The following is a 23,516-nucleotide window of genomic DNA, read 5'->3' on the forward strand; positions in this document are numbered from 1 at the left end:
TCCGAACAACCTCCACCGAACAACTTCCTCCGAACAACCTCCACCGAACCTCCGAATTTCCGAAAAAAACTTCTACAAGAACCAGGTGTGGGTGGGGAAGTTTCTGTGCCATTGGAAACTCCAAATGCCAAGTTACAGCCAATTCGGGCTAAAAATTAAGATAAAATTCTCAAAATACCTGACATCGCACAGTGCAAATCGCTTTAAAACATTCCTAATTTTTCGAAACTCAACTTACTTTTTACATTTTTTGCGGTTCTTAAGGAGAAAAAGCCTCACAAACACGACTAATTTTGAAGAAAAAATGTATTTAAACATGAGAATAATAGTTATATTCTAAGCGAATTTATGAAACAAAGGACTATTATTGACGCTTTAACTTAAGTGGAATCATTTAGTAAATTGCATAATGTTCATTTTCTAGTTATGAAAATTCCTCTATATAGCAAGGGTTGCCATATATTTTGTTGATAATATCGGTCTAAATGAAAATATTTAATATAGATGTATGGATTGGATTTCCTTAAAGTTTAAGTTACTTTCTAAAAATTCGCAAGAATGGTCACTAGAACCAAATTGAAGCCTAGCCAATGAACGTAAACAAAAAAAAAAAAAACGATTCCCGTACCAATCACACGAAGCCACAAACTTTTCTGCTTCTCTGAATCGTTTCATTCTCATAACCAAAACAAAACCACAAACTTTTCAATGTAAAAAGATGGAAACCGTACGATTGCTGAAATGTAACTTCGGCTATGCTTTGCCGAGTTGTTTCATTCACCACCGAAACAAAAAGAATTTTTGGGAAACGTTTGCCGTGCGTTATGGTCAATGACACACTCAGGCACACACAAACATGTGATTTCCTAACAACCCTATAAACTAACATCAACATACCACAGTGAATATTTTATCAACCACCAAACGTCTTTGATTTATTCACATGTGTTTAGTACTATTTCGTTTTCTATCTGCTCTTGTCTAGTTGAGTACTGCGCTTTTCGTTTTGTTCGTACTCACGAATGTAAACAAAACGAAACTAAACAGCGAGCTCCGCCAACGTGGGTTTTGTTTCGTTTTGTATTGTTCCTATGGAAAATACGAAACGAAACGATTGGAAATGTTGTTTAAAGTATTTTTACGTACGCTGAGCCTAGCGCCTGTAGATTTCAAAACTGTATAGACTTTTTGCGGAAATTTGCGGTTTTGGCAGTTATGACCAAAAGTTTAACTCCCTTTTTTAGTTGCTGAATTTATATTTTTGGAATATATTAAAGTAATTTTATTATCCTTTCTTACATTTAGTTTCAATATAATGTTTTTGTGCTATTAGCGATTTCTATGGTCATGGTAACTTAGAACTTTAATGAAAACTCGCGAAAGAAAAAAAAATTTGGGTGTATTCACTTTAACAAATAACTTATTTCATTCTGAGACGTCCTAAAGTTGGACCACGCTAAAAAGTGCTGATTTTCCCCGCTATGAGAACCAAATACAAGTAATGCTGCAGACAAATGTGGTTAAATTTTATAAAATACCAAGAAAAGGATGGTAACCCTATGTGGAGGCTGTGGTCAAAATTGGACCGATATGACACTTCTTTATAAGATGGTGTTCTGAAGTCTGAGTTCATTATAAGAACATACGAGTATTGGCTTAGAATATTTGGTTGACATCTACCTAAATAAATCGACATAAAAATCATATAGGGAGTATACCAAATAATGGACCAATACTGGCAATTTTAGTGTTGGTAACAGTAAAATCCTTCAATTCAGAATGATTCATTACATGGCAACCACGCGAAATTTTGAACATAGGAACCCAATATTTTACTTAGAGTGTTTTTAGGCCACTATGACCCATTGATAACAATTTCAGTTCGATATATTATTTATAAGTATTTTTATCACACCTTCCCATGTAAGTGCCACCACTGTGCATCGGGTGGTACCGCTATATGGGGGTTATAGGAAAAATGGGCCCATATTGGTTTTGGTTTCATATTCATGTATTGTCATCCAAATCTGTTTTAGTTCGATTGGTCAACTGCAACTGTGTGGAAAATGAGTTAATAGATTTGAATTAAACAGACACCAAAGCAAGTTAAATAAAACACTGTAAAAATGATAATACCAAAAAGAATTATAAGCGGGTGGTATTTCAGTACGAAAAAATCAATGAATTATATATTGAATCGTGATTATTGGTCAAAATCCCTATAGGCAATTATTGCGATAAATGTTAATATGTATTGGAGTCAATACAAACATACGTAGATATACTTTTGTGGATGGCAAAACATTGTTTTCAATTATTATTGTCTCATTATGGACTACACACAGAGAAGAGATATTGTTGGAACAATCATATTCTAAGAGCAAAATAGTGTATTTTAAAAATCTGAAAATATATATTGTTGTTTCAACCATATATTTTTTTATTAGCAAACATGATGACACAAAATATATTGTTGCGCCAACAATACATATTTTAAGAATTTTAAAATACACTATTTTGCTCTTAGAATATGATTGTTTCAACAATATTTTTTCTATGCGTGTATTTTACTTTTAATGCGATATCATGCATCTTCATTAAACCCATACGAATTTCCATGAGTACTTTTAATTATATAAAAATATGTAATGTATGCAAATTATAAATTTCCAATATAAAATGTTTTCCTCAATCAACAAAATTGCATATTATTATATAATTGGTTGCAGTCAATTACTGTGCTAAGATGAAACTGTCATGAAATGAGCAATACATACAACTTCGACAATGTAGACATGCCACTGAATTCTTCATAAAAGAAAATTAATTTTTAATACTTTATTTGCAAACACGTTTCTCGGTGTGTGTGTGTGTGTGTGTATCTGTGTATATTTATTTTAATAATTGTTTAAATTCATTGTTGATTTTTTTCTCATCAATCTCCCTTGAATTGTTGTTGTCTCGTTGTAGGTAAACGTTACATGGGGCTTACCATATTTTGCGTGTGATTTTTATATAGCCATGGATGTGATATGTTCCACTTCATCGATTTTTAATTTAGTTGCAATATCAGTAGACAGGTAAAGTATGAAATCAAATTTACATGTGGTTGAATAATATTTGTATCCATTTAAATTAATTTTGAAATACACAAGGATGTTGTGAAATGGGTGTTATTAAAATTTTTTTTTTCATAACTAACAGAAAAAAAAAATTAAAAAATAACAATTTCTTTTACTGCTAAACGTGAACAATTTTATAACAACAATTCATATTTTTCATAAATCAAACAAATTATTTAAAATTAAAAAAAAAAACATATTAACTAAATAAATAACAAACAATTATTTCGGAACATCCTTTTATACAAAATGAACCATCCAACCACTGATAAACCAAATAAAAAATTGCTCATAAATTATTATTTACTTCTATTCATGTTGTACAAAAACTGCTTATTGACATGAAAAACTTTTACAAAAGAGTGCCGTTTTTATTATCATGGAAAGCGTAACGAAAATAAATCAAAATTTTATGACAATATGAGTGCATACATGCAATGTTATCATATGTTTACACAGTGGTGATAAAGCATTTGAATTATGCGTTGGGACTAAGAAATAATAATTGATGAGAAGACCGTGAGGCTGAACTGTTTCAAGTGAAAAAAAAATATTAAAATAGGCCATAAAATATGGAGTTTACAACTTCCACCGTCCGACAGCCAAACTTACACATAAACCAGACTATATACGTCTGCAACTATAGGTAAAATGGAGTAAAATGACACATACGATTTTTTGTTCTCTCATCCTGCTGACCTTTTAAAGGACATTCAAGTTTCAAAGGACAATATTTTTCAAAAATATATTTTAAATACTTGTACTCATCGCACGATGCTGGTGTTGGTGTCATATTAAAGAAGAGAATATTGGCTCTATATTATAATTTTCATTTATTACATTCAAGGAAAACAAAGACATCAAATATGTCTTTGAAAAATTAAATATTAAAAATCCTTTAGAAATATCTTGCAATTTTTTTCGAAAAAAATATTTGTTCAATATCCTAGCTTTGTAAGTTATTTTTTAATATTTACATGAAATTCTTCAAAGAACACAAAACATTTTATTCTATATCATTTTGCGACACGAACAAAATTAAAAAAAAAAAATTATTAACAAACAATATTCTGACGCCGCAGCATGATAGAAGCCCAAAATAAGAAGACACGTGTTCCGTCGGTTTTTCCACATCACTTCCACTTTTGCGGTTATGGGCCTCAAAGGTATGAAGCCTAGTTGTCAAAGGGGTAAGTACAAGCGTTTTAAATATTTCTTGAAAAATGTTGTCCTTTGAAATTTGAATTCCATTAAAAAGTCAACAGGATGAGAAAATGAAAAATCTTATGTACCATTTTACTAAATTTTTCCTATAGTTTCGGCGGTTCATATATACAGTCTGTCGCAAAAGTTAGTATACACCGTTGAAACCAAAATGTATTAGGGTTAAATATCACTATAACTTATAGAAACCAACAAACAATTAGTTTTATTTGATAGACAAGAAGGTTGTCTTCCGTAATAACAATTAAAAGTGCGCAATATTTGCATATATTAGCAACTGTACGGTTCGAATCCCAAAAAGACCAAAATTTATGTCGCAAAAGTTAGTATACAATGGAGAATCCTCGTGGAACTGTGTAAAAAATTCTTGATATTTTTGAAAAAAAAATGAAACTAAATCTGTTCTTAAGATCATAAAGAGTATATTAATTGGTTTTAATGGCAGTTATAGTACTTATAGTGACAAGTCCAACGTACACTGGATCGTAAAATCCACAAAAATTGGTCATCTACAAATACAACAACTGTAGCGACAAAATTCCGGCTGTTATATCCTGTTTATGAATTCTAAAGCCATGAAATGCTCAGAAAAGCTCTAAAGTTTCAATATGGGGTGATTTTGATCGAGTTTCGACTTGTCCTGTTTGAAAAAAACGGGAGTTTCTTGAATTAAATCCATACTTTTAAGGTCATTGTCCTTTTGAAACATGTAATAATCCTTAATCCTTACACATAAGGACTTTCCATTTGAGTTAATTTTCTCACAAATGATGCCCCTTTTCATATTCTCACCAAAAGTAAATAGTAGGAGAACCTCAAGTTCCGTTGTAAGCCCTACAGTTATACTGTCTTACCGGCCTTTTAGCAGTATCGGACATTCTTCTCGTTTCCCTAGTGCCTAATGTACTACTAATGTCTAATGAACTACTTCTAACTGATCCATTTAGTTCTATTTTAGTCCTAAGTGAAGCGAACACAGCTTGTCAGAACGTTTTTGCACAAATCATGCGTTATAATAGCAGAGAAAGCTCTGTATTAAAATTTTAAATTAGCTATCATATCCTTCTGTGGTGGTGGAGTATCACTGTAGGGCTTACACCAAAACGTGAGGTTCTCCTACTATTTATTTTTATTGGGAAAGTGAAAAGGGACATAATATGTAAGAAAATTAACTGAAAGGGAAGGTCCTTATGTGTAAGGATTAAGGATTGTTACATGTTTCAAAAGGACAACGGTCTCGAAAGTATGGGTTTCCTTCAAGAAATTCCGGTTTTTTCAAAAAGGACAAGTCGAAACTTGATCAAGATCGCCCCATATTGAAATTTTAGAGCTTTTCTGAGCACTTCACGGCTTTAAAATTCATAAACAGGACATAACACCCGGAATTTTGTAGCTACAATTGTTGTATTTGTAGATGACCAATTTTTGTGGATTTTACGATCCAGTGTACGTTGGACTTGTCACTATAAGTACTATAACTGCCATTAAAACCAATTAATATACTCTTTATGATCTCAAGTACAGATTTAGTTTCATTTGGTTCAAAAATATCAAGAATTATTTAAACAGTTCCACGGGGATACTCCGTTATATACTAACTTTTGCGACATAAATTTTGGTCTTTTTGGGATTCGAACCGTACATTTGCTAATGTATGCAAATATTGCGCACTTTTAATTGTTATTTCGGAAGACAACCTTCTTATCTATCAAATAAAACTAATTGTTTGTTGTTTTCAATAAGTTATAGTGATATTTATCCCTAATACATTTTGGTTTCAACGGTGTATACTAACTTTTGCGACAGACTGTAGGTGTTATATATAGGCCTTTATTACACTGTGTGTAATTTTTTGAGTCATGTTTTATTAACCATATTCTGCCTTCACAGTGTGATAGAAGACCAGAAAAGAGAAGACAGGTTTCTCGTCGTTTTTTTTTCCTATCTCATCAACGTTCGCGGTTATAGGCCTCCAAAGCTTTGATTCTTTGATATAAAAAGGGGTCATATTGTCAGGAATATATCTTCCAAACCGTCAAAAAAATTGAATTTATCTCAGAGGCAAAGTTGTAGCTCTTGTCTTAAAGAGCAAAAATTGTGAACACATAAAATCCATCAAAATTCATCTGCAAGGTCAAAATCGCCAAGTTCAAATTTATTTTAGAATTCTTTCTCGGGTTTTTGTCTACACATATCAAACCGATCAAATTTGAAGCAAACAAAATAGCAAAGCAAAAATTCGGCAGAAAGTTAAATAGAAACGCATTTTATGCTAAAATTACACGGGTCCAGTGGGGGAAATATCGCCGGATTACAAAAGAGGTTTCAGACAAGGAGACGGCCTGTCGTGTGATCTATTCAACATCCTGCTGGAAAAGGTCATACGAGACGCGAAGGTCAAAAGAAATGGAACGATATACACGAACAGTCATATGTTACTGGTTTATGCCGACGACATTGACATCATGGGTCGATCGGTAAAGGAAGTAACTGACACCTTAACAAAAGTCGAAAGAGAATCTGCTAAAGTTGGTCTGGCAGTAAACGGCGAAAAAACCAAGTTGATGGTATCGACGCGTAATATTACCACAAACCCCGCACCATTTGTGAATGTTGGTACCTACAATTTTGAGGTAGTAAAGGACTTCGTCTACCTCGGCACCGCCATAAACACAACAAATAACATCAGTTGTGAAATACGAAGAAGAATAGTGTTGGCTAACAGATGCTACTTTGGGCTGAGTAAGCAGTTTAGGAATAAAGCCACCTCTCGTCAAACAAAAGTAACACTTTACAAAACACTAATACTACCCGTGCTAATGTATGGTTCCGAAGCATGGGTACTTGCTCAAGCAGATAAGGCAGTGCTTGGTGTGTTCGAGAGAAAAATTCTTCGAAAGATCTACGGGCCAATCTGTGTTGACGGCGAATATCGGCGTCGTATGAACAACGAGCTGTACCAACTATACAATGTCATCAATGTAGTTGAACAAATCGAGATACAACGATTGCGATGGCTAGGCCATGTTATAAGAATGAGTGATGATGAACCCGCTAAAAAGGCGTATAAATACGGGCAGCATGGAGGTTCTCGCAGATCTGGAAGGCCAAAGCTTCGTTGGAGCGAACAAGTGAAACGAGATATCAGTAAGCTACATATCCCAGATTGGGAAAATACAGCAGCAAACAGAGTGGATTGGAGATTTTTTCTTAGTTCGGCTTATGGAACAAATGTTCTGTAAAAGGCCAGCTAAGTAAGTACTCAGGATAGTTTGACCTACGGTCATGTGTTGTATATATAGATAAAGGGACCTAGGCCGAAAAGTTTTTTTCCACATTGTTGTGTAGGGTATAAAAAAGCGAACACTAATTAGCCGTATATAAAATAAATTGATTTTTTATCACATATTATTGGTATCGTTTTGAGAGGCTATACCAAATCATAGAGAACTCAAAATATTAAATTACGTTAAACAAAGTTTGGAAGAAATTTTTGAAAAAAAAATGAGAGTTATCTTGTACACCAGCCAGTTTAGTATGCGCCGATATTGCACTGTTTTGGCCATTACCTCAGGAAGTATGGACTTAGTCCGGAAAAAGAGAAATCAAAACAAGTAAGAAAGTACCAGTCATATGTGCTGACAGAGATATAGCCTCAGCCACTGACCCAAACAAAAAAAAAAAAAAATATTAATTATGCCTATATATAAATATGTATTGACTTTGTATCACGAGTTTGCAGGGTTTTGGAGCTTGGACCATTATCTCAGGAAGTATTGACATATTCCGGAAAAGATTGTACCGTTTTAAATGAGGCCGCTAGAACAACCTACTGAAAAAAGAATCAAAGCGATGGGAGGGAGCTCTTAAACTTAATTTTGTGTGGGAGGTACCCCAAGGAGTGGACCATAGCCCATATTCCAGCCTGATACATGACTGCATGAAATAATATGATGTGCAAAGTCTGCACCAATCATAAACTCCCTGCGAGAATTATCTTGCGGATTTGCCATTTTGGGTGGTGCCGGTAGGCTTTCTTGGAACATTTTGTTCAATATCTCAGGAAGTATGGACTTGCGCAAGAAAAAAATTGTACCGTCGTAAAGGGAGCCGCATGGACAACGTACTGAAACAAATGTCAGAACGATCCAAGAGGATCTGTTAAACTTCACTTTATCCGAATTTTGTGTGGGAGGTACCCGAACCTGATACATGACTGGATTAAATAATACGATGTGCAAAGTCTGCACCAATCAGAATCTCCCTGCGAGAATTATCTTGCGGATTTGCCATTTTGGGTGGTGCCGGTAGGCTTTCTTGGAACATTTTGTTCAATATCTCAGGAAGTATGGACTTGCGCAAGAAAACAAATCTACCGTCGCAAAGTGTGCCGTAATGGAAACCTACTGAAACAAATTTCAAAACGATCAGAGAGGAGCTATTAAACACTTAAGCATGACACCGACGATATACCAAACATTTTTAGTAACCAAACTTCTTCATAAAGGACTCGAAATTTTTGAAAAACTTTTAGAGTAATCTTGCACGATAGCTATTTGAGTATGTACCGGCAGGGTTTTGTAGCTTGGACCATTATCTCAGGAAGTATTGACTTATTCCGGAAAAAGATTGTACTGTTTTAAATGAGAATTATCTTGCGGATTTGCCATTTTGCCCAATATCTCAGGAAGTTTGGACTTGCGCAAGAAAAAAACTGTACCATCGTAAAGGGAGCCGCATGGGCAACTTACTGAAACAAATTTCAAGACGATCCGAGAGAAGCTCTTAAACTTCACTTTATCCGAGTTTTGTGTGGGAGGTACACGAAGAAGTGGACCGATATAGTCCATATTCCAACCTGATACATGACTGGATGAAATAATGTGATGTGCGAAGTCTGCACCAATCAGAAACTCCCTGTGAGAATTACACTGTGCAACATTTTTAAGGTAATCTTTGATCTGTGGATTTTTGAAAGTACAGACCCAAACGACAAAAAAGCCCAGTTGGGTTTTGTTGTGTCAGATCCAGCTTGGATTTTATGGCCCTATCTAAACATGGTTAAATATTGACTTTTTAAAGCAATTCTGGGCTATATCTTCATATGTAAATCTTCATCTGACCTCTGAAGCAAATTTGTAGACAGACGGACGGACATGACTAAATCGACTCCAAATTGTCTAAAACAAATTTCGTCCAAACATACTTGGGGTCTAAAACCGTTATTCCGATGAGGCACATTTTTGGCCGTATCAAAGTGTATATTCCATTTTAGCCTAAAGGCTGAGGGTATAACTATTCGAAAGCAGGTCTTAAACTGCACTTTTCCAAAAATTTTACCATTTTTGTGGGAGGTGGTCCAAGGTGTAGACCGTGTGGCTTTAAAGCTAGTTTTGGGTTATATATGTGTTTAAAGTGAATCCAAAATTGTTTTAAAAAAAGCTCACATATAAAAACTTTAAAAGCTTTTTGTGCGTGAGCTTTTTATCGAATCACCTCATAATTGGGACCCTCTACATAGTCGTAGGCGGGATAAGTTTCATCAAGTTCGAAGATAGGCAATGTTTATGGCAGCCAAACATTTTTGTTTTTGCAGGTTTAAGTCCCATCTTTTAACAATAACACACGTTATTAGGTATACGAAGTTCTCAGTGGTAAAAAATATTTCCTACAAAAAAGTAATGGACATGTATTAGTATTCCACATACATATAACTACATATACCAAATTGAGCAATTTCGAGGTATGTTTTCTGACAAATTAGCAGTAATTTTAGATTCGAATTCTTAAAAAATGATGTCCTACAAAATATCTTAAACATCGGACTATGTTTTGATATTCCCTAATCAAGGGTATCAAGGGTGACCTCCAATTTATAGCCGAGTCCGAACGGCGTGTTTATAGGCACTACTTTTAGAGAAGTTTTACATGGCTGAAATATTCAGGAAATGTCGCCAAGATTACGCTGAGGGTAAACGTTGAAAATCTGATGTTGTCTGGCCTCGGAATCAAACAGGGGCATTCAATGTAAGCTCTCACACATCGATTCAAACACATCGATTCATCTATCGTACAGCCCTGACATGGCACTCAATGATTCATTTGATTCCAGTACATCAAGAAACAAAGGCGTGGTCAACGATTTTCGTCGCCAGAAGATGTTGTTGAACGTGTCTCAATCGGAGTGCAAGAATTGATTTAACAAATGGTTTGAGCGGATGAAAAAGTGTATAAATCATGCTGGAGACTACTTAGGAAACTATAAATCTACTTTTGATGACGTTTTCATTGTTAGACCTAAAGTTATGGAGCAACCCTCGTACATGTTTTGTTTTGACTTTAAGTGTACACTTAGGAGGGTTGACGTTTTTTTTTTTTTTGTGATGACGACTTCTATTTTGCTTTTCAAAATAGACAGGTTTAATCCCACATTAACATATTTTAATAAGAAAACTATAATTTATTTGTGGGAAAAATTGGCGATTGGTACCAAGGGGTAAGGCAGGGAAGACTATAGTTTAGGATCTCGTCGCAGATCCTCATCAGTTCTCTTTTTTTTTGTTGTATTTCAACAAGAAACTTTTTATAACCAAGTCCGTCAATAGTCAAGATTAATCCCATAGTGGTTTTTTTAATATTTTATTAAAACAACTTCAATTTGTTAGTGGACAAGAAAATAATATACTTCCCCTTCAAATTTGGATGGTGGATGGATAGTTGAAAAGTTCGGGCTCGTCGAGCAAAACGCTTTTTGTTTTCTTTTTTAAGTTTTATCCAATTCCTATTTCACATACACATCCTAATCACTGTTTTCTCTTTGTTCTTACAGATATATCGCTGTGACACAACCAATAAAATATGCCAAGCATCGGAACAGTCGACGTGTCTGTTTAACCATTATTATGGTATGGGCGATATCAGCAGCCATTGGTTCACCCATAGTTTTAGGTCTTAACAATACACCGGATCGAGATCCAAGTCTTTGTATGTTCTATAATACCGACTTTATAGTATATTCATCGTTAAGCTCATTCTATATACCCTGCATAATAATGGTGTTTTTATACTGGAACATATTCATGGTAAGTACAAGTTGTGCTATAGATAGAGTAGACAATAAAATTGATAAACTTACAACCATCCACCCGCTGCTCCCACCCCAAAATAAATTCCACAAATTCTGCCAGCGAGTGGGTCATTAAAGTTTTACAACAGACTATGTGTGTGGGCGACATTTACAGGAATGATGGTGAAGGGTGGGTGGTTGTGTAGATAGTTAGTTAAATATGTAAGTTATGGCATGTAACTCAGTGGCACTAACGTTGTTGCTGCTGCTACTTCTATTGTTGTTTTCACTACCATCATTACTGTTGTCGATGCAGTACTCAACCAGACATTCTACCAGTCCTTTGTTATTCACTGTAAATATTTGACCAGGAATGTGATGCTGTGTTGCCAAGGGGGTGTTGTTTAAAGCTGAAGTTTGTTTGTAAATTAGCTAAATTCCTGACATAACATTGTTTCATTTTATTCGTTGGCTCGCTTCATTTTAGCTGTATTCTAGAATATCGTCAATATTGATAAAATTCTATATAAGTCATTTAACCAGTCGACTGCACTGGCAATGAATGATTGAGTTTTCTAATCGAATGTTGTCGGTCTACGTGTTTCATCACACTCAATTGCTTATGCTAATGACGTGATCATATTTTCTAAACATAGACAGATGCAAAAACAATTTTTAATCTGTATAATGAACTCATTTAAAATGCTCTATGAACGGCAATAGACGATAAAGATTAATCACTTAAACAATATAAAAAACAATTTGTAAACTTTTTCGAAAACTTGTGTTTAAATCAAGTGCAACACGTTTTGGACCATAAAATAAGATATGTTGATAATACGAAAGGATAATATGTAATAATGTTAAAAATTTCAAAGTGTCTAGTCTAAATGTGTATGAGCGTTTTAATCTATACTTATAAAAGAGTTCAGTAATGATGACTCACTGACTGACTGACTGATAATCAACGCCCAAGCTAAACGGCTGGAGCTAGAATCTTGAAATTTTGGGTGAGGGTCACTCATGGTCCGAATAGGTCAGATAAGGCTCGGTTTGTGGAAATTCGAACTAGAAGAGTACGAAAAGTACTAAAAGGTACTAAATATGGTACACTTAGTATTAGGCAAACGCGAAGAGCTAGAATTCTGAAATTTAGAATGAGGTTCACTGATGGGGATTTAGAAAGGTGTACCAAAGGGTTTTTGGAAATTCGAACTATAAGTGTACGAAAAGTACTAAAAGTTACTAAATTTAGTACCATTTGGTATAACGTGAACGGACAGAGCTAAAATCTTGAAATTTGGACTGAAAATCAAGGTTTAGAAGATTAGTTGATATTAGGAGGTGGTTTTGGAAATGTGTACTCATGTGTACGAATAGTACTAAATGGTACTAAATTTGGTACAATTTGAATTTGGGCGAACCGATAAAGTTGGAATTTTGAAATTTGGAATTATTATTACTGTTGGAGCGTAGGTTTGAGATATGGAGGCAGTTTTCGAAATTCCTACATATGGGTACGAAAGGTACTAAATAGTACCAAATAAGGTACAATTTGGATTTAGGGGAACGGATGGAGCTGGAATCCTGAAATTTAGAATTAGGATTACAGTCGGGGTGTAGGATAGAGGTATTTTGGAAATTCGTACTTTTGGGTACGAAAAGTACTAAATGATACCAAATTTGGTACAATATGAATTTAAGTGATCGGATAGAGCTGGATTAGTGAAATTTGGAGTTAAGATTACTATTGGAGTGTGGGATTGGGATACTTTTGGAAATTCGTACTTATGGCAACGAAAAGTACTAAATGGTACCAAATTTGGTACAATTTGGATTTGGGTGATCAGATACATTTGGAATCCTGAAATGAGAAATTAAGATTACTGTTGGAGTGTTGGATAGAGGTAGGTTTGGAAATTCGGACCTATGGGAACAAAAAGTACTAAATGGTACTCAATTTGGATTACGGTGATCTGATGCAGCTGAAATTTGGTATTAAGATTACTGTTGGCGTGTAGGATTGAGGTAGTTGTGGATATTCGTACTCTTGGGTACGAATAGTACTAAATAGTACCAAATTTGGTACACTTTGGATTTGGATGAACGGATATAGCTGAAATTCCGAGATTTGGAATAAGGAGTACTATTGGAGTGTAGGATTGATACAGTTTTGGAAATTTTTAGTTATGGGTAGGAAAAGTACTAAATAGTACTAAATTTGGTACAATTTAGATTTCAATGATGGGATACATTTGGAATCGTGAAATTCGGAATTAAAATTGCTGATGGAGTGTTGATAGAGGTAGGTTTGAAAATTCGTACTTTGGATACGAATAGTACTAAATGGTACCAAATTTGGATTTGAGTTATCGGATGTATCTGGAATTCTGAAATTCGGAATTATGCTTATTGTTTGAACATAGCATTGAGGTAGTTTTGAAAATGTGTACTTATGTGTACGAAAAGTACTAAATGGTACCAAATCTGGTACAATTTGGATTTGGGTGAACGGATAAAGCTGGAATCCCGAGATTCGGAATAAGGATTACTGTTGGTAAGTAGGATTGATGAAGTTTTTGGAATTTTTAATTATGGGTAGGATATGAGGAAGTTTTGGAAATTCGTACTTATGTATATGTACGAAAAGTACTAAACGGTACTAATTTTGGTACAACTTGGATTTGAGCGAACGGTTAGAGCTGGAATCTTGAATTTTGGAGTTAATATTACTGTTGGGGTTAGTTTTGGAAATGCGCACTTATGCTTACAAAAAATACTAAATTTTGTACAATTAGGATTTGGATGAAATTATAGCGCTCGAGTCCTAAAATGTGGAATTAGGTACACTTAGGGGTACGAAATGGTTCCATGTATGGTACAATTTTGTATTGGATGAACGGATAGATCTGGATTCGTGAGATTTGGAATTAAGATTACTGTTATCATTTGCTTATAACGTCCGAATAAAGAAATATGTGCCATAAATATACGAAAAATTGTAAATGGCACAGGATTTGGTATAATTGGCGGTTGTTGGGTTAGGCTGTATTTGCGCTGAGAACCTCAATTAAAATATCTCAATAATTGAAAATCGAACTAAAGTGGTACGTATTAGTACACAAAATGTTTCCACCATTCTATATTATATATTGTTTATTTGTTTTGTAAATTTAACGCATACGAAGTAGCGGGCACTTTGCTAGTTATGTATATTAAAGTGTTTTATGCGGTAACATGGGTCATATTGGCCATGTTTTTGTTAAAAATGTTCTCATATCGACACCGTTAAAGATTTTTCAAATATTATTTTTATACCCTCAGCATTTATGCTAAGGAGGGTACATATATACACTTTCATACGGGCAAAATGTGCCTCATCGAAATAATGGTTTTAGACCCCAAGTATGTTTGGACGAAATGTGTTTCAGACAATTTGGAGTCGATTGAGCAATGTCAGTCCGTCTGTCTGTCTGTCTGGCTGGAGCGCACGATAACTCTCAAACGGATCAACCGATTTGGTTCAAAATTTGGCTTTCGTAATATTTTGTCCAAACTTAGTTTAAGTTCGAATATGGGTTATATCGGTCCACTCCTTCCGGTACCTCCCCCACAAAAGTTCGAAAATGTTCGGAAAATTTGTACGTACGATAACTCTTGAAGGAAGCAACCGATTTGATCCATAATTTGCAACACGTGAGTGAGTTTCATCAAGTTTCAAGTTTCATCAAGTCCATACTTCCTGAGAAAATATCTTGAAAGTTGCACAAAACCCCTATGACACCGTGTGAGGTGGTTGGAGCGCAAGATAAGTCTCGAACGGATCTGCCGATTGGGTCCAAACCGGTCCACTCCTTCAGGTACCTCCCCCACAAAATTTCAAAAATGTTCGGAAAAATTGTTCGTACGGTAACTTTTGAAGGGAGTGGCCGAATTGGTCCATACTTTACACATCCTTATATATCTACCAGATATAGATCAGGTTCAAATATGGACTATATTTGTCCACTTCATCCAGTACCTCCCAAACAAAATTTCGGATAAGTTCACTTTAAGACCTGCTATCGAATCACTTTGATTTTTGTTGAAGCAACTTGCATTCGCTGCCTCAATTACGAAGGTAAAAGTTTTTCAGGGGCAAATCCACACTTCTTGAGCAAACAGCCCGAACTCCCTATGTCTCCATATGTATTGGCTGGAGATCTACTTCCATAAAGGTCAATGTCGATCCATTCCTTTAAGTATTTCCTCCGCAAAACTTTTGCTCTTTAATCCTAATCAACATTTTTGTCGTTTCATACGCCTAAAATTTCTAAACCCCTCTAAATACATACGTTTTTTTGGTAAAAAATTGTTTCTATATACACAGGCTGAGGGTATATCTCGGTCGGCCAAGCCGACTGATACTTTTTTACTTGTTGGTAAAAATATTAGCATATCTTGACTACAAGTTTTGATGTATAAGTGATTATAATTTTGTTTTTAAATTTTTTAAAACTTTTGAGAATTTACAAAAGGCCCCATGAAATAACATCCCAAATTGAAAATGATAATAGTCCCCAAACGGGTATATGGAAAACAACAACAAAACTTTTGGGGCCTATTTTCGTCTTTTTGGGACCTTCTTTCATTTTCATGGGGCCAACAAGTAAATCGAAAATTTGAAAATCAAATTGGAGTCTAAATTATATTGGGGTCTAATTACATTTTTCATTGAAGCCTTTTTGCACATGTTTAGGGCCCAAATGCAATCCTGTGTTTAACAGAAAATATAAATTGGTGTGAATTTTCCAAAGTTATTATGAAGAAAACGAACAAAAACTAGGGTGTAATTTCATAAATTTTATTAAGAACAAACAAACAAAACAAAAAAAGGGGGTTATGTCCGTGAAGCAAAGCGGACGTTTTTTTTCTTTATGTCACAGTTATTTTTATCGCTTTTCGAAATTTTCCATTTATCAAAGAACTGTTATAAATTTTAAAAAATGTTTAAAGCGGAATTGTAACAATATGCTACTCCCATGGGTCAAGATACCGAGCTATACACATATGGCTTCAAGATGAAATGTGGAGACGGCTCTGAAATGTGGAGTAGATCTTCCTTGGATCCCAGGTCGTAAGGGACTTGTTGGTAACGTAAAAGCAGACAAAGTAGCCAGAACAAGGTCCGCCTCTGCCGAACTCCGAAGTCTTCAGTCGCTAAACCAATAAGAGTAGTTAAAGATCAGATCGAACAAAACCAAAACAAAGCCAAATATCAAAATCTGCATGACCTCGTTACGAATCTAATCATACGAAATTCCTAATCAGCCAAAATCGACGGAACGTGGCAAGACGTATTGCGGTGCTAACCGGTCACACGGCTATTGGAAACCATGCAAAGCGCATAAGTCTATCAAATAAAGAACACTGGCGCAAATGAAGAATAGGAGGAAACTGTTGAGCGCCTCCTTTGTTCCTACCCTGAACAAATGCATCGACGACTAAAATCTCTAGGAGATCGCTGAGGCACCCAAACTAGGTCTTGGAGTCCTTCTGCGATTCCTTAACTCATCAGGCTTGATTTAATTGCCAACATACTACAACGAAACAGCAATCACTAAACGAGTGGTATTTTACATACTAATTGAGGCTATGAAAATGAAAAACCACATTTTGAATCGAATGTATGTCTTCAGAAAATTTATTGATGAGTGTTTTACATTGACTACCTTCAGGATTTTTTATAGACACCACATTTATGTAAACCTCATAAAGCTTAAAACCCTATGAAGAAAAACCTTGAACTTGCCGCATGTATATGATCATCCAATTTATACAAGACTAACAAAAGTTAAGGAAGAGTACAAGCGATGGTATAAAGCTCACCCATAGCCGTTTGTTTCGAAAGTAGCATGAACTCATTCGACGGCAGTTAATGTAGTCCTTGTGGGGATGATTATGCAGCCTCAATGAGCAAAAGGAAGCACAACCCAACTGACATTGCAAGATGTTTTGTCGTCCCACAAAGCAGAATCGGTGTGCCAAGAGCTTTCCGCTGAGGGCATTAAAACACCTACTCCATGTCATACAGCAATCCACAAGGAAGCTCCTCGCAGAATACGTACTTGGTAGGCATGTTTTATCTGGAGAAGCGGAGCTTGCAATTTGGCAGCAAATACCTTGAAAAGTCCTTGATGTCCTAACGAATGAACCTATATAAATTAATTTGTCTGCGATCAAATTGAATATGGGAAGATCAAATAATAACAGAAGGATTAGAGGATGCGGATCAAATTTTATGATTGTTGGCGATACAACAAGAGTGAATACGTGCAGAATGACAGTGGTGAAACTGAGAGTAAGAAAATGTTAGGTTGCCATGCCACTTCACTGGAAAGAGTGAGATCCCTACCATGCATGCTGGCGTCAAATCTATTTATTAATTTTTTACTCACGACTGATCATTGATTCAGTATTCCATTGTTCCACACGAAAAAGGTGAGGTATCTTCGGAATACTTATTAATTATGAGAAAATTACGTACCCCGGATGATTTTTATTCTTGTCTGCTGGGCTGGAAGTTTCTTGCATCACTATTCCAAGCGAGGAATATGCAAATATCAGACATCATGTTAATAGCTATTATTCACCAAATGAAATACAACTACTACGGAATATGTACGTCGTAGGGTCAATATTTCCACCACTAAGGACGCCAAGAGGGTGGTTACATTCGATAATTTATATAAACTTCCTTCGCATGCCACAGAACAGGAAGACCTTGCCATTGAGAAGCGGCTAAAGAACTTCGCTGGCATCTTTTTCTTACGTCAAATCGTACAAGAGATAGAATACCTTTTTGAGGCCTGCTTTTTATATAAGACCTTTCAATGTAAGACCTTTAAAATGTCTTATTTGCCCATAAATGATACTTCAACAATTGCCCGTATTTTTCTATAAAATAATTCGTTTCCCGACTGTGCACAGTGTTGTCTCAGTGGACAAAAATCCAAAAATGTGTTCTGGACTTTTTTATATTTTTATGGTTTTATTTTATTGAGAACAATTCAAATAGGACAAACCTCAAAGATGTTGTCGATATTTGGTGTTACTATAAAGTTATAGCTCGTTAAACATAGAAGATTTTTCGTATGTGACATTTACTAAAATGTATTTAAAAAAGAAGCCCATGTTCATGGAAATTTTTTAAAGAAGTTATTGACATATTCCACAACTTTTGAATAGGGAATTAAAGAGTGGTCGATAGTCTTGCAATTTATGAAAAAAAAAGTTTACATATAATGTGTATACATAAAGTACCGTGATGTTAATTGAAACAGTAAAGTGTTATACAAAACTCACGAATTTCGATTCTTTCATGGAGTGTATCTAAAAATTGCAGCAAATTGCAGTTTCGACCATTTGGTACATGAAACAGACATCCCTTTCGAATTAAAAAATGCAAAGTTTACATCCTATAAAATCCGATTCTCGGAGCCACAACCATATCATCATAAACAATTTGTACGAAAGGAGCAAGAATCCTTGTTTTGCCTCAGTGGATAAATTCACTTTTTTTGACTGCTTCGTTTTATTTTTGTTAAAACGCTTTTACGTTGGCGAAAACACGTCAAAAAGCTCGAATTTGAAATAATGTTGCCGATAGTAGATGTCACTGTTGGGATAGAAGTGGTTCAATTAAAATTGGCTGAGTTATAGGAAAATCGGGGAATTATATATATGTGGGGGTTATATCGAAATCTGATCCGATTTTTAACAAAATCGGTAAAACTGATCAGAGGCCCAGGCAAATATCGCATATCAAATTTGAAGGCGATTCAATTAAAATTGGCTGAGTTATAGCAGAATCGGAGAAATATATATGGGAGATATATCCAAATCTGAACCGATATGGACCAAAATGGGAATTTTTCATTCCTATGCCCGCATAAGTACTTGTATAAAAATTCATCGACCTAGGTCAACTCCTTCTATTTTTGTCCACGTTTACAAAGAAGCGGCAACACTGTGCGGTGGGCGTTAAACTCACAACTATTGACTTTGTTGTGGGATCCAAAAGCTGTGCTTAACTTAAAAATTTTGAAAAATAATTCACTATTTTTAACCTACTGGTATTGCAGAAGTCAACTTTTTACATTATTTGGTAATAAGTTATTCGTTTCATGTGGGTCCCACGATTTTTGCTGGAATGGAGTTCGAAACAGAGCCTGATAAATAACACTGTGCAACACGAAAATTATTAACCATATTCTGACACCGCAGCGTGATAGAAGACCAAAAATGAGAGGACACGTGTCTCGCCGTTTTTTCGTATCTCATCAACTTTCGCGGGTATAGGCCTCCAAAGGCTTGAGGCTTTGATGTAAAAAGGGTCGTTTAGTGAGGACTATATCTTCCAAACCGTTAGGAAATTTGGATTCATCTCAGAGGCAAAGTTGTAGCACTTGTCTTAAAGAACAAAAATTTTGAACACATATAATTCATCAAACTTCATCTGCAAGGTCAAAATCGCCATAGTCAAATTTCTTTTAAAATGTTTCTCCAGTTTTGTTATACAGCTATCAAACCGATCAAATTTGAAGCAAACAACCAACTACAAAAATGTACCTCAGATCTCAATAAATATCTTTCTAGAATATACGAACTCTGTAGAAACGGATCTTAATGGTCAAAATAGCAAAACAATTTCGATTTTTATCCTCTTTTCTCGGCTTCTGCTCCTTAGATACTAAACCGTTCAAAATTCAAGAAACCAGTCAACCACAATATTGTAGCAAAGGCATTAATAAACAACTTTCTGGAACATAAGAAATGTCTACGAACGGTTCTTAATGGTAAAAGTAGCAAACATCTTTTGAAAATATCCAATGTTTATACTTTTTTCTCCGACTCTGGTCCAAAGATACGCAACCGCCCAAAAATTAGAGATACAGTCAACTACAAAAATGTATCTTAGATTTCAACAAACAGGTCTCTAGAACAAATGAAGATTCTAGGAACGATTCTTCAAGCTCAAAATTCGATTATATTAGACCATTCTTTCCTGTTCAGGTCCGTAAATAACAAATCTTTCAAATTTCCTTGAGTTTTTAACAGTTTGTTATTTCCAAACCTGAGCAGGGGAAATGTTAAAAATAATTTAATTGTTCGTGAATTTCAGCCCTAAGAATCATTCCGGGAATCTTCATATGTTCTAAAAAGTGGTTTACTGAAATCTTAGGTACATTTTTGTGGTTGACTGTATCCTTAATTTTTGGGCGGTTGCGTATCTTTGGACCAGAGTCTTAGAAAAAAGTATACAAATTTGATATTTTCAAAAGATTTTTCTATTTTTACCATTAAGAACCGTTCATAGACATTTCGTATGTTCCAGAAAGTTGTTTATTGATGCCTCTGCTACAATATTGTGGATGACTGTTTTCTTGAATTTTGAACAGTTTAGTATCTATGGAGAAAAAACCGAGAAAAGAGGATGAAAATCGAAATTGTTTTGCTATTTTGACAATTAAGATACGTTTCTACAGAGTTCGTATATTCTAGAAAAATGATTATTGACATCTGAGGTACATTTTTGTAGTTGTTTGTTTGCTTCAAATTTGATCGGTTTGATAGCTGTATAACAAAACTTGAGACAAAATTTTAAAAGAAATTTGACCATGGCGATTTTGACCTTGCAGATGAGGTTTGATGGATTATATGTGTTCACAATTTTTGTTCTTTAAGACAAAAGCTACAACGTTGCCACTGAAATAAATTCAAATTTCCTAGCGGTTTGGAAGATATAACCCTGACAAAATGACCCTTTTTACATCATGCCTCAAATCTTTGGAGGCCTATAACCGCAAAGTTTGATGAGATAGGAAAAAACGGCGAGAAACGTGTCTTCTCATTTTTTGTGTTCTATCACACCGCGGAGTCAGAATATGGTTAATAAAACATGACTCAAAAAATTACACACAGTGTAATTTGTATACATGGTTGTTTGCTGTTACAACCATAAATTAGTATCGACAAGACACTCCAGGTTTTATATAAACACAGTTACACATAAATGTGGTGAATCCGAAGGATTGGATCGATGTAGTCCATATTCCAACCAGGTATACAACTAGATGAAATAATACGATGAGCAAGGTTTGGACCAAATCGATTGCACCCTTTCAGGGTTATCGTTCATACCATAATACAGAAAAACGTTGAACATTTGTCTAGGAGGTACTCGAAGAAGTGGACCGATATGGTCCAACTTCGAAGATTGGATAAAATGCTACGATAGCCGAATATTGGTTCGAATCGGTTGATCCGTTTGAGAGTTATCGTGCGCACCAGCCAGACAGAAGGGCAGACAGACAGGCGGACGGGCATGCCTAAATCGACTCCAAATAGTCTGGAACGAATTTTTATACAAACATACTTGGGGCCTAAAACCAATCAAAGTATATATACCCTCGTTAGCCTAAAGGATGAGGACATAAAAACAACTCCACTTTACAGTATATTCGCATCAATCAACGAAAATCCTAAACATTTCTCGCATTTAAAACCCCCCCAAAAATGTTTGGCAAATAAATTATTTAGTTTTATTTCCAATCTGTCATTGTTATACTATTTATTATATCAATCAGTTATACATATTTTATTTGAAACTACAAACATATTTGAATTAAAACTCAATGCGATAAATGAAAATATATTGACCAACTATTTAACATGCTGGCCGTCATCCATGGTCAGTCATGTTGATCTATGCATTGGAAACTATGTATGTAGTCAATGCAAATGATAGGAACACAACAAATGTGTTCGTTGGCTTTTAAATTTCAATTTGAATTTCAGCGACAACACGCTCCGGAATTCAGTGCATATTGCTAAACAAGCAACCATTCATTTATGATACACCCTCACTCCCTCCAACCATCCAATCAGACGTATAACCGAAATTGCAGAACACATTGCCGTTGCATTGTTTGGTCTGTTTGATATTTCATTGTTTGTTCGTGTGTCGGGATTTTTATTGAAATCAATGCTAAAACAAAGTTAGCTGAATTGGAAATATAAATAACATCAACGTATACAGCAACCAGAAACATATTCCCTATCATTGATGTTAGTTCAATGTGGCGCGTCATCTCCTTTTCCGCCCACCCCTTCAAAAAATGTTATGCATGTAAATTTGCACTGACCTCGAACACGCCCTCATTGTCATTAGCGGGAAACATAGTAACCCAATTGTCACACAATTGGCCACAAAAGTCAATATGTATTTGAAGTATTTGTCCAACAGAGTTAGTTGCTGCTGATGAAGGGATATGTGAAAAACCTTTCACCACTGAAACTCCATTATCTCCAAATAATGTTTGCACAACAAATCTGACTGCTGTATGTAAATTGTTACCAATACCAAATACAACAACATAAACTTCTATACAATCACAATTCACAGAAATAAATGCAAAACTTTTCTAGCCGCAATGAGATTATGGAGTATAAATTTTCATACGGTGTCATAGGGCAATATGTTGCACAGTGCTTATAGGGTTGCTCGAAATTTTTTAAATTAGAAATAATTAACACAAAGTTTTCATTAATGTTCGTAGTAATTCTTCGTCCCCTGCAGCAACTTTATAGAAAATAAAAGGTCGTCTACCATAAAAGGCCTTCGCCCTATAGCAACCCTTTAGTCTACTTTCCAAAGAAAACCTTGTTGAGGATCTGTTCTGATAGATGACATTTGAGATCCAGTTCAGGAATATTTTTCCCATAGAAACTCGTATTTTTTATGCGGAATCCCCCCCCCGCCCCAAAGTGTTTAGTTTTGTTAGATTTTAAGATTTCCAAAGTTTGAGCACAATCGGAATATGTTAACACGTGGTACTGGGGCCTCAAAGTTTTCATAGTAATTTGTATGGGGCCAATGGTAAATTTTCATTGCCAGAAAGGCCACATTTATTGTCCAATCAATGAGAACCAGTTAATTTCTGTGGCTAGAAAACAAATCCTACAAAAATGTATGAAAATCGGGTAAGATTTTGATATTAAGCCAATAGTATATTTGGCCAAATGGGGCTCTAAAATAGAGCCTTATATTAAAATCCAGTCGA

General features: G+C 35.1%; 1 protein-coding gene across 3 annotated transcripts in view; it reads left to right on the plus strand.

Moving 5' to 3' along the window:
• Dop2R (dopamine D2-like receptor) overlaps window positions 1-23,516 on the plus strand; it is a 404,223-nt gene that overhangs the window by 330,197 nt on the left and 50,510 nt on the right. For all 3 annotated transcript variants that reach the window (XM_073975073.1, XM_073975077.1, XM_073975074.1), the window contains exons 6-7: window positions 2,971-3,080; window positions 11,176-11,428. In XM_073975073.1, the coding sequence (XP_073831174.1) occupies window positions 2,971-3,080; window positions 11,176-11,428 (363 nt within the window). The remainder of the gene's footprint in view (window positions 1-2,970; window positions 3,081-11,175; window positions 11,429-23,516) is intronic.

The sequence above is a fragment of the Musca autumnalis genome, unplaced genomic scaffold (assembly GCF_047663935.1).
Source record: "Musca autumnalis isolate F117 unplaced genomic scaffold, ASM4766393v1 scaffold_3, whole genome shotgun sequence".
NCBI lineage: Eukaryota > Metazoa > Arthropoda > Insecta > Diptera > Muscidae > Musca > Musca autumnalis.